The sequence below is a fragment of the Drosophila grimshawi genome, unplaced genomic scaffold, assembly GCF_018153295.1.
Source record: "Drosophila grimshawi isolate 15287-2541.00 unplaced genomic scaffold, ASM1815329v1 contig_80, whole genome shotgun sequence".
In the NCBI taxonomy this organism is placed as follows: domain Eukaryota; kingdom Metazoa; phylum Arthropoda; class Insecta; order Diptera; family Drosophilidae; genus Drosophila; species Drosophila grimshawi.
In genome coordinates, this window is record NW_025063639.1 from 423814 (window position 1) to 436132 (window position 12319).

Genomic DNA, 12319 nt, shown 5'->3' on the forward strand with positions numbered 1-12319 from the left:
GAACTATCGAGCGATGATACAAGATAAAGAATACAAAACAAAACATTGGAACCATCGAACGAAGATACAAGATAAAAGATACAAAAAACAAAACCACCAGCTTTGAGTGTTATTTGACAATATATCGGTTTTATTAAATTCTGTATCAGACTGTCAAGACTATAATTTTAAAGAAAATTTCGTAAGTGATGAAATATCTTATTTTCAAAATTATTTTAAAGATTTTAGCCACTTACGTAATCAAATGGTTATTATTATTATTAAATAAAAATCAAACAAAAATTAAAAAAAAATTGATTGTTTAAAATTTAATTTGAAAAGGAACATATTTTAAGAATTCCGGTGGCAACTAAATGCAAAACTGCTTCAACGTTTGTACATTTTTGTAATAATAAGGATCACTTTGAAAATTCTCCAAAAATCATAAAACATATGTCTACTCAATTCCACATGTAGCTGCAAGGAATAAATTATAATTTAGCGTACGGAGTTATTATACAGAAAATCGCATTGTAGGAGAAATCTGTCACTCCTTAACGTCGATGCATTCGTGTCTAGTATTAATAGCAGAGTCCGTCGGTCTGGTTACGTAAAAACTGGGCTTTGACAATAATATCACAAGGTTGTATCAGCAATCGGTCGAATATGCATTTAAAGACTGCTAATGTACTCCTAAAATTTGGCAACAAACTATTAACATCAGTCTAGTGAATCATATAGCTCCGATAGCTTTACAGAGTGTGCTTTTGCAAAAAAATTTTCATTTTATTCGAATTTATTTTTCTGGTTTTCCAAGATGTTATTGTAATTATATGGTATTCGTTGGAAAAAAAAACTAATTCAGATATCATCATACTCCCAAATGAATATACGATTCAGTTTTTATACTCTTTGTGTGTAAAGCATTGAATACCCCATATGGTATCCCATATAGAATATTCTTCAGCATCAAAAGTTGACATCAATTTTTTTGTTACATGATTTAGACTCCATCATTATCATGATAATGAATCTTGGCATATATCCATCTATTTCAATTTGTAGCTGAGGGCTTGACGCCCGACCGGATCGGACCACTATAACATACAGCTAGCATTGAAACAATTGATCGAAAGATTTAAGTTGAAGGGTCGAGATAGGCGTATACATACATGTCAATCTTTTTGATACAAATGTTGCATAGTGACTTCAAAGCCGGTATAAAAATAGAATATATCTACATAAAATTTGTTTGAAGTCTACTTTATTTTCAAAAACTATAAAAAATAAATAACAAAAAAAATAATAATTCGTACTCCGGACTACAATTTAGATGTTGGCAGATAAACTCCAACAAGGGTATGAAATCTTTGGAGTGCTTCTTTCTTGAATATATGAATATTTAAATGTAGATGTAAAGAAAGTTAAGTTCACTTTTTCAGTTCAAAACCTTTGTTTGAAAGTTGACAAATTTCTGACGTAGAAATATGTTAAGCTATTTTTAATTCCGATAGCACTTCTGGCCCTTCTGTGCTGCTGAAATGACTACCTAATTTATGTTACTTTAGAATATAAATTCTCTTATACTAGATCAATTCAGTTTTATTTGATCGATAACTCCTCCATTTATATAGATTTTTTTAATGTGTGGCCTTTCATAATATACCTTGATGTATCTGTAACAATTTCATCAAGATCGTATAAAAACCCAAAGTACTGGATTGTGAAAAAATGTGCTTGCCTTCATTTTCTTATTTTTTTTATCCTTGAAGAAGATAAAACATTTTGCAAATTTTAAAAAGAAATTTGGAAACCTGTGTTTTAATCGATTAAATATATTTAACAGCTGTGTTCGTCTCCCAGTCGAACTCTCTCGACTAGATCAATCTTACTTGTAATTAAGATTAAAGTGTTTAATATTTATTTTGATTATTAATTTGTATTAAAGTATTGGCCTAATATTTGTTTTTATTGAGAATTCGTTAAATCATAATTGTTTTTCTTGTTTAACTTTTGTTTAATTTTTCGAGCTTTTATAATTGCACAAAACTTATTTATTTTCTTAAAACATATACGTATAATTTTGATATTTGCAAACATTTCTTTACCGGTTAACAATGAGTATTGCCTGCTAGTAAAGAACAAAATCAAATGTATACCCCTAAAAAGCACAGCCATTTGCTGTCCGTGTGCGTATTTTTCAATGTCAATACAAAGCACATAACTCAGCTCAGCTTCGATATTCAGGGTTGTTGCTGTGAGCGATTCCGATTTTTATACCCTTGCAACGAATTTTATACATTTTTGGCTAAGTAATAAATTATACATGATCAGCATCATTAGGCGAGTCGATACAGTTATGTGCGTCTGTATAAATATATAATATTGTAGCTGTAGGATCGGATCACTATATAGTTGCTATGGATACAATCGGTCGTCAGATGAGCTCTAGTCATACTAGACTCTCTTTTGTTTAGCAAGATATTTAAAATATATTTGAAAAACCATACGTAAATTTTTTCTTTTGTTGAAATTGAATTACATCTCAGCAGGTGGACTCTGATCTGCAAGGTTTTTCATTCTTCTTCTTGTGTCTCTTTTTTTTCTCATATTCAATGGCAAAGCTTTTTTTGGAATTGCTGGTGATGTACATTTTTGCAGGCAAAGCGTAATCAATATAAATGAAACAAAAAATACAAACACAACAGCGCTTATTTTCTCAAGAACACACTTAGATTAAAAGTGCGGGAAACCTTTTCAAATAATTGTTTAAACAAAATATTAAATTTTAATAAATACCATGAAAAATATAGAAATTCATATAACTATAACAAACAAGTTTACAAATTGATCTGAACAGGATGATATAAAAGCTATATAAAATAAAAAACGTGTTTATTTTTAATATGTGCGAAGTTCTATCTTGATTGGCTCAAAACTATCTAAATGTGATAGGCGTGGCAATGGTTTCAACGCGACATGCTCGACGTTACTTAAACTTTATGAAAATATGTATATAAAATTTAAACGATTTGATATGCAGTAACAAAATAGAATTCCGTATTTTTGCAAAAGCCGTAGATCGCGCCAAGTTCAAGTGAACATTATTCATAACATTTATGGACTGTGTGTGATTTTTTTTTTGCCAGCACATATGCCGTTTATAAAATTATTTAACTGCGTGTGTAGGATACACCTAGTTGGCTTGGCCGCTGCTGAAACTACTATTTGGCGAGATTCTTTGGTGAATTTTAATGTCGTTGCGTGGGCTGACAGATTGAACTGAATCCATCAAAGATGTTGTGTCGGATGTTGACTGCGCGGCCGATGCGGGCTCAATGGGTCCGGTAGATGCAGGTTCAACTGTAACAGAGACTTGGCCATTACCATTGTCCGAAGATATATTAACAGAGGTTCTTCCATCAGCCGTCGAGCTACTGTTGCTACTAAGCGCCATTCGCTGCATTTGCCGGATAACTGTCGCCGCATAATACGCTTGCTTTAAAATAGTGATGAACATTAATCGTAAACCGAAAAGAATTCTTTTTTTGGAGGAGTTCATACCTTCCATCGTGACTTTGCGAAGTTTTTCTTAAGCTGTTCCGATACAGTGCCATGAATGTTTTTGCTGCTTGCCTCATTTCCAGATATCCTACAATAAGTTTGCAATTGATTTAACATTTATAAAACACCAATTAAATCGACGTTATTACTCACCACGGATGTCCCAATGCTTGCTTGCAAGTATAGCGCTTTTCTACAGCAACACACATTAGGTTTTTGATAAATTGCTTGGCCGACTCGCTTATCTCGTCCCAGTATGGTGAATCGAACTCAAATTCACCTAAAAATTAAATATTATATGTTGTATGTGTCTAAGACAGTTTTATTTAATTAATCCTATAATAACTTTGGACAGATCTGTATATTTTAAATTTTTTTTTAGTATTTGCTATCATTGCTAAAGTAGTCGGATTATACTGAGACATATGCCAATAGAAATATGGTCTAACTTGAAAATTTAAATGATAAAATTGGAATTCTGCTGACTCATGAGAATTGGAGTTGACTGGTTGGGGCTTTTTTGGAAAATGTTAATATTAATAATAGTTTGCGATGAACAGTCTGCCTATATGTGCATGTGTTTGCTTACTTTTATCAAGTATATTTTAAGAAATAAATGTTGTTAGTTTAGCTGGCTATAGTCAAATAAATTTGAAAAGTATAGGTATCGACTTTAATGGCTTTAGTCAAATTAAAAGTCATCGCAGTCATTGAAATTACACACGTTTTGGTCTGGTTACTGTACCTATATATACTACAATCATACAAGTTCCACATACTTGTTTGTTACAAAAAAAAAAAAAATTATATATCGTTTGGTCCAGAAGTTTGTAGCATTTTATATATATATATATAATTTGTATATATATATATATATATATATATATATATATATATATACCTTTTAGAATTTGTGCAAATAAGTTAGCGTCATTTTCATCGTAGAATGGAGGATAACCACAAAGGAGTATATAGGATATGACGCCTATGCTCCAAACATCAACGGCCTTGCCATACGGTTTCTGGGCGAGTACTTCTGGCGCTACATATCCTGGAGTTCCACATGCCGTTGCCATAATCCCCGAATCCTCCGTTTTTGATAAACCAAAATCGCTTATCATGATTTTGCTTTCATCGTCCGGACTATAGTATAGTAAGTTTTCGGGCTGTATCAAACAAAATCACAAATTCAAAATACAGAATTAATGAAATTCATTAAGGTTTACGTATCTTATTTGTTACCTTGAGATCTCTATGTACAACGCCCTGCTCGTGCATATAGTCTACAGCCTCTAAGATTTGTCTAATTAAGTGTGATGCATCTTTCTCGGTATACGATCCCTTCTCCACTATACGGTCGAACAATTCTCCGCCAGTTACTCTATATAGAAATAATCGCGTTAATCATCCGAAATCTCACAAGCACTAAACATAGACTACACTATGGGTGTGCTCAATCTACAAAAAATTGATTGCTCTTGCAAAAGGCAGCAAACTTTCTTTTTGGGGAGTCATTAGCGGAAAAATTTAGTTTTTACTGCTTGTGTGTTCAAAAAGTGTAAGATTGCTGATGGCAGTTTTTAATTGATTTTTCAATTTGTTTTCAAAAAATTAATTAATCATTTTCCGCTTTAAGCAGAGAGAATAGAAACAGATATAAAGATATTGCCATATCGACTCGACGCTGAACAAAATGATATATATTATTTTGGAGGTCGAAGTAACCGTCTAGTTGATTAATATTCATAGCTCGCCTTATAAAACTTAACATAGCTGATTAAAATTAATTAATTAGAATTTTGCGTTACAATTTGGATGCAAAACAGTAAGTTATTGTAAAGAGCGACAATAGCGCACATTATTGTTTATTTAACACCTCTAAGTATTGTATGTTTAGTGCTAGAAGCTATTTAAAAATCATACAATTCCATAACCAGATACACCTTTGCCTTGTCTTCGTACGTTTCAAGAAGTTGCACGATATTTGGATGAGTTAGTCTGTAACGAAAATTATGAAAATATATATATATATAAATGACATTATATTATATCATTATATCATCATGCTACACAAGCGATTTATTTTTACAGAGTATATGACCTCTAAATAATGTTGATATCCTCAAAAAAAAATATAAAAAGGAATATCTATCTATCGTACAGTTGCTTTAGATGGGATTAGACAGTACTTGAAATCAATTACAAACTTGATTGATCCTATTTAAAGACATATATGAATATAGCCGACTAATTTAAATTGTACGTAAATTGCTTGCATTTAGCAAAAACAGGACGGGTTCGGGGTCATAACTCACCGCGTTCCATTCGGACTGTTGCCATCGAAATGATTCGCACTGAACCTATATAGAAAGAAAGCAAATGAAACCAAGAAAATTTTAAAAATGAAACAAAGAAATGAAAAGCAGAGATTTCTTCCTTATAAGTAAGTAAGTTATAAGTAATATGCAGACAGGCAAAATACTGTCATCAGAGATCCTAATCAGACTGTGCTTCTCCATTCAAATTCACTACTTAAAATGCTTCTCATCATAAACTCACAAGTTAAAAGTAGCCTTCCCCAAATGTCCAGATATTTAGGATACAAAAATAAGCGGAAATAAAATTTGAAAAGTAATTGATCAGATATATGAGATAACTCGCCCCAGGAACAAGTGTCGCACTTTAAATTATTTAGTAACGCAAATGGGTGGAGAAATTCTCGTAAGAAATTAAATAGGTGTATTTTAATAACAGTTGCAAATCAATCCAAACAGTGCTATGAAGATTACTTTGGAGACTTCAGTTTGTGGGGGTCACTTTGAATACCCTCATATACATTGTAGCGCGTTCGTATTTGCATTTTGAAATAAAATATTGTTATTTATATAAATTCAACTTACCTTCTAAGTACACGTATTTCATTTTCCAATGATTCCTCTTTTCCCTTCAGCGCTTTTTTATCGATAATTTTAACTGCAAAATGATCGCCAGGTGATTCTTTACTTTCGGCTAAGCGCACTTCAGAAAATGCGCCCCTATGCAAAAAAAAGGGCACACTTTATTTCTGTAATCAGTTATTAAAATAAAGCAAATACTCACGTCCCTAGAAGACCATGGAGGTTGTACTTCTCTTCAATTGACACCTGTTTGTTTAACTCCTTCAAATCTTTAGATTTGGCCTTTTTGCCCGAATCTTTTTTGCCAAACAGTGGCATTATTTTAAAATTTATTTAGTTCTTTTGAGAGATTTATCATCTAAATTTCCCAGAAATTAAAATATGCGGCTTCCTAGCTAGCTACACAGTTTATTGAAAGCAAACGTCTGCCTATTGAGTAAGGAAAAATTAAACAAGTTTGCAACATAAATTGATTGAATAATTTGCAAACGTACTTATTAATATATATTATCAAAGAATATAGAGATATCCTTATAAATAAGATTATAGTACTTGATAAAACTTTATTAAGCAGGTCAAATGTTTTGCTCTAGCTAATGATAAATTTATTTCTTAAATTCAATTAAATTATTTATTTTTTGTATTTCAGAAACAATTTCGATTATTAAGAAGTGCATTTCTAAAACATAAAAAAAAAGTAGCTCTGAAATTCAGAAAATAGTAATGAAATTTCCAATCTCGACTGCTATATTAAAGTTGAACTATCTAATTTAGAGTGCTAAAGATTTAGCCTGGCTGTGACACTATGTAAAGACAGGAGATTTTGTCATGGACAGGTCAGCAGATGAATACTCCATATAGATATATCGGTCTAATGATGGCCGGATCGGACTATATGTGTTTGTGGTTGGGGACGAGTGAAGGGAGCTTATGGCTTCGTTTTTGGCGTGCTTACACTAAGTCCCGATCTGCTGAAATAATATTCGTATACATCAGATCATGCGATCGTTTGCAAGATTTTTCCAAAAGAAGGCAATGGCAACGTAATGAGTTGCAAGCTAGCTCCATCTATGGTTCGCTCGTTCCATAGTAAAGTGAGAGAAATCTGCCTTGCATCTAAATTTTCCAGCTAAGTAAGCTCAACAAATATGTATGTTGTATCTGCAGTTGTTGTTTGTGTGTGCTTTGAGGACTATATATAATTGCAGGTAACCCACCGATTGTATAACACAGCAAGTAACTTTTGATTTTTGTTTGTCACGCTGAATATTTCTAGTCATTCTAGTATAAAGTATTTATTATATATAAAAACTTGTAATTTTACGAGAGATGTATTTTGATTAAGATGCTAACCCAAGATACGCATCAATCGAATTCGAATGACGTCTTTTTAATAAAGATGATGAAGTTAAAAAATTAAAACAAAATGATGTTAAGAAAGGTTTGGTTTTTCCGTTTCCATTTTTAAAGAAAATATTCGGTTTTGATATCTGAGTGCTATATGCAAATTGAATTCATTACTACTACAGCTGTTTTAAAAAATTTAAAATAAAATATTTTTTCGATAGTTTTCTTTGAGACAATTGGAGACGTTAAAATATATTTTAGATTCAACAAAAGTGTGCTTCATATGTCAAACTAAATACTTTTAATTTTAATTTAAAAAACAAGCTTTCAAACGTGCTACATATTTTACGATTACTTTAAATATATTTCTAGGACAAAACTTAATATTAATGAGTACGGCAAAATAATTATAATATAATTCAGAACAAATAAAAAATAATTGCACAGGCATTTATACTGATTTTTCCTATGAAAATGGAGCATGTCACTTTATGTACGTATAATTCAAAAGTAAATAACGAAATAAAAATGTTTAACATATTAATGTTATATAACTTTTGTTGTCCACAAATAACTCGTCAATCTTGTTCCAAATAAACTCCATCAATGATGCGTATTTTGTCGTGCAGACCTTATTGACACTTTGAGCAACAACAACCACTTAGATCAAACATAAAAAATCAATAAGAAACTCTAGAAAATTGATTGCAACAAGGCAATTAAGTAATTGGGAATTAAAATCAGTCAAAACAATTTTTTATCCGGTTTTTTTTTTTTTAAATCTTTATTTATTTTATATTTATTTATTTTAATTTTATATAATTTTAATTATATTTATATTATATATAATAAATTATATTATATATTTATATTCAATTTAAATCTATTATTTTTTAAAATATACTGTTTATAGTTCATCGAATAATTAAATCCTTTAACTGGGGCTCATAAGCATGAAAAAACTAAAAATCAGTTTAAAAAAAACCTTGATATCTTTTAGCGACACTAGTACTTTGCATAATAAATCGAATTTATAAAAGGCAGCTGGATGATATATTTGGCATCGATGTAGATCCGAAATTTGACAAATAACTAAAGGGCTAGTTAATTAAGTATAATCAAACTCTGAATTGATATCTTGATGATTACACTTTATGGCACTGTTTCAGATAGTTATTCATCCGTGCAAAATTGAAAGATGACCGAATTAGTAGTCTAGTTAGTCATACCATAAAATGTATCGGAAAAAAATTTTAATTAAAGTTTTTTTATTTTAAAATTCTTTTATAATAATTAACTAATCAATACATGCGATTGTTGTGCTTTATTGTTTTTATTGTATTGTTTATAAATATAAAAAGCAGCATTCATTTTTTCAAAGTCAAAGGTGAACTCGCAGCTGATAAGTTTAAACAAATCTGAATTGTTTTTATGTATTCATCTATGTACATAGATTAAAAATTCAAATACATAATTCCGTTGTGAGTCAAAAATGATTAGAATAATATATTTACACCGCAACTGTATTCGTCACATTTATATTTGTCATATTTATGTATAGAAAAAAAAAAACATCAAGCTCATGTGATCTGCAGTAAGAACATAAATAAATATATAAATGGATATATTCAATTTTTAACCCAAGATAGATTTAAGGCTGATGAACTAATTCGCATTGAAATATACTCAAGTATGCACAGTGCTGGACATATAATTAGGGACCGTTTCAAAAGCTACAGGCTCGACTTTAAATGTTAAATATATATCGAGTATCAGTAAAATGTAAATGTTAAATTTAACGATATTTTTTAATTTTAGCCATCAAATATTAACGTTTTATTATTATTTATTACTTTGTACAGCGAAATTCAGCATAAACCAAAAAACCGCAAATATTATCCATTTTGTGGAATGCTGAGTAAATTTGTTGTTGTTCAAGCTGTCTTGAAACTGAAAACTGGCTTAAGAGCAGCCACACCAACACATGCCCTGCTAATTAAAACGAAGTGTTTCCAATTATATGACAATCAGTGTACAAAACTGTGCATAGACAAACTATCTGTTTAATAGAACATATTGATTCGATCCGTCATTTCAAAATAACAGCGAGATACACATAGAACAGACAGAAAGACTGCAGAACAGATGGAAATGGTCATACTGATTCAGATTGTCGCGTTACACCAAAATATGCAACAACGCCTACACACACATGCATATACAGGTAGTGTTTGAGGTCCTAAGGAAAACTGTTAAAAAATAACTACATTTGACAGGTGTGAACAAATGTTAGTTTTAATTCAACCAAATACATTTGCCATCACTTTATATATGTTCTTTTTTTATTTCTATATTTTTTTTATAGATGTTTTTTGTTCGATGTGGTTTTAGTTTGGAACTGGTTAAAATTTCCATTTCGTGTGTAGGCAAAACTATTAATAAAAAAAATCTATTAACATATGCAAGTTCATAGCACATACATATGTACATTAAAATTAACGATTAGTTTTTGTTTACGTTTACGTGCTTTTAAAAGCAAATAATCGAATTGTGGCATAAACACATACAGTTGCGGTCAAAATAATAAGAATGCCTGCTTCAAGCAATGCAAATACTCAATATTTTCATAGCTTCATTCATAATGCCTTCGATTCCTTGGACCATTGTTTTTATCTATTCCTTTTCATTATATTCTGTGCTGGACTGTTTTATTAATATGTCACAAAATAACATTAGTGATAGTGAAAATATTTGAAATAGTTAAATTTGAATGAGCTTTTTGAGTAAAATAATACAATAGCTCATTCACTTATCTAAAATTATTCGAAAAAAAATTTGGCAAATTGCGTGGCAAACATAGCACTGCTAAAGAACACTACCTCTTAAAAATCTTCAAAAATTTAAAAAATTAAAATCTGCCAAACAACAAATGGTGGATTTCTCATTTGGGAATTATTTAAAATACTATTACAATCAAAAAATCCTTGGAAAAGCCATGAAAATGCGACCCATTTTTGATTATTATCAAAAAATCCTTTACAAGCATTGAGTGTTGCGACCAGTTGGACATACGTTTCAAAGATAATAACCTTTAACTATATTTGAATTATTTGTTTTCCAAAACATATGTGTGCACTACTATTATTTTGACCGCAGCTGTATATACATAAATACAGTTTTTAAATTTTTCTTTGTTTTTGAGTATAATGTCCAAAGGTGCGTGAAGTCGTAGGCAAACTACGAAAGAATAAATTGATTTCGTTTTAAATAAAACAGATTGCGGTTTAACCAAAAAAGTCGACGCGATATCAAACACACACACAAACACACTGATTTCTACATACATATATATTTAACACTCACACATGCTTGCGTAAATGAATATATATATACATATACACACTTGCAAATATGAAGTAAATATACATATGCATACACTTATATATACAGTTATATAGACATAGACCACACTCAACATATACATTATGTGCATACATACATATGCTTATACTTACATACACAAATCACGGCTTAAACTATTCAATTAAATTCACAGCTTTGATTTTCATTTACAGCGCTTTCGAAACTCTAAGAAGTGTTGAGAATTGTGCAAACTTCAAATTTAGCTATTAAACGGACTTTACCATTCGCAATAATAATGTAAAGTGAATTGTATTGATTTTCCCAAGTCCGAGTAGCGTTTTTGCTGCATATTCCAACAATCGCTGCATGGTCACACTTCCATGGCAAAGTGAACGCACTTTTGCAAATGGCATAAAATCGCACATTTTAATAACGACAATATGTAATATTTAATAAGCGTTTTAATAAGATTCTCAAAACTTTTGGATCAAAATATATTTGCTTTTAGTCTTATATAGACAAGTTTCTCTATTTTTGCAAAAAGTTAGTATATTTTATCGATTGCTATCGATGTCCTATCAATTTCAAAATTATCATCACCAATAAAGCGCCAACGAAATTATAATTCTAAAATTCTATTTATGGCTAGATCTACATAGCTATTGATTCTGATCAAGAATATATAAATTTTACGTCGGCTCGGATATGCTTTTGCATACTAAAAGATCTTGCAAAAAAAATTAAATAATTAAAATACACCTTCAACAGCGATTCTGCAAAAATAGCAAATATAAGCTCACGTATTAAAAGAAAACAAAAACGGTTTTTAACATTTTAAGTCACAATTACGTTAGTATTGAGTATTAAATATTTATTTATATATTTGGTTTTTTTCCTAGTGGTTCTGTTGTGTAATATACCAACACCGATAGCATCGATAGTTCACTATTACAGTGTACTTAATTAATATTTGAACTAGATTTGGCTGTTTTTGCTGGTGGTTCTTTTGTATAATCAATGCCAGCACTGAGAGTGTCGATAGTTCAAAATTTTAAAGGGATTCGGTACTTTACAGTTTTCGTTACTTAAAGTGATAGATTTTGCTTTTATGTTGCTGGAATGCCAGCACTGACAAAGTGGTTCAGTGATGCATTTTACCAGTGTTGGAA

The 12319-nt window shown here is 30.6% G+C and overlaps 1 protein-coding gene across 2 annotated transcripts; it reads right to left on the reverse strand.

Moving 5' to 3' along the window:
• Nucleotides 1-1794: 1794 nt before the first annotated feature.
• On the reverse strand, nt 1795-11535 carry LOC6570251 (calcium/calmodulin-dependent protein kinase type 1). Of its 2 annotated transcripts, XM_043215853.1 has the most exons (10): nt 11303-11535; nt 6643-6869; nt 6444-6578; nt 5859-5903; nt 5467-5541; nt 4786-4924; nt 4445-4709; nt 3697-3823; nt 3544-3631; nt 1795-3478 (listed from the first exon to the last, which is right to left on the reverse strand). In XM_043215853.1, exons 2-10 carry the CDS (start codon nt 6756-6758, stop codon nt 3176-3178), a joined length of 1293 nt encoding a protein of 430 aa, XP_043071788.1. In that variant the 5' UTR covers nt 6759-6869; nt 11303-11535; the 3' UTR covers nt 1795-3175. The 2 variants fall into 2 exon arrangements, with proteins under 2 accessions (XP_043071788.1, XP_043071789.1); XM_043215854.1 differs by lacking the exon at nt 5859-5903 and having other exon boundaries at nt 2858-3478; nt 11303-11468.
• Between the last annotated feature and the right edge of the window lie 784 nt (nt 11536-12319).

Coding starts and splice junctions, on each gene's coding strand:
- LOC6570251 (XM_043215853.1), bottom strand. CDS start 6,758: ATGCCACTGTTTGGCAAAAAAGATTCGGGCAAAAAGGCCAAATCTAAA. Junction 3,824..4,444: donor ATTTGCACAAATTCTAAAAG/GTATATATATAT, acceptor TTTAATTTTTAG/GTGAATTTGAGTTCGATTCA. Junction 3,479..3,543: donor TCGCAAAGTCACGATGGAAG/GTATGAACTCCT, acceptor ACTATTTTAAAG/CAAGCGTATTATGCGGCGAC.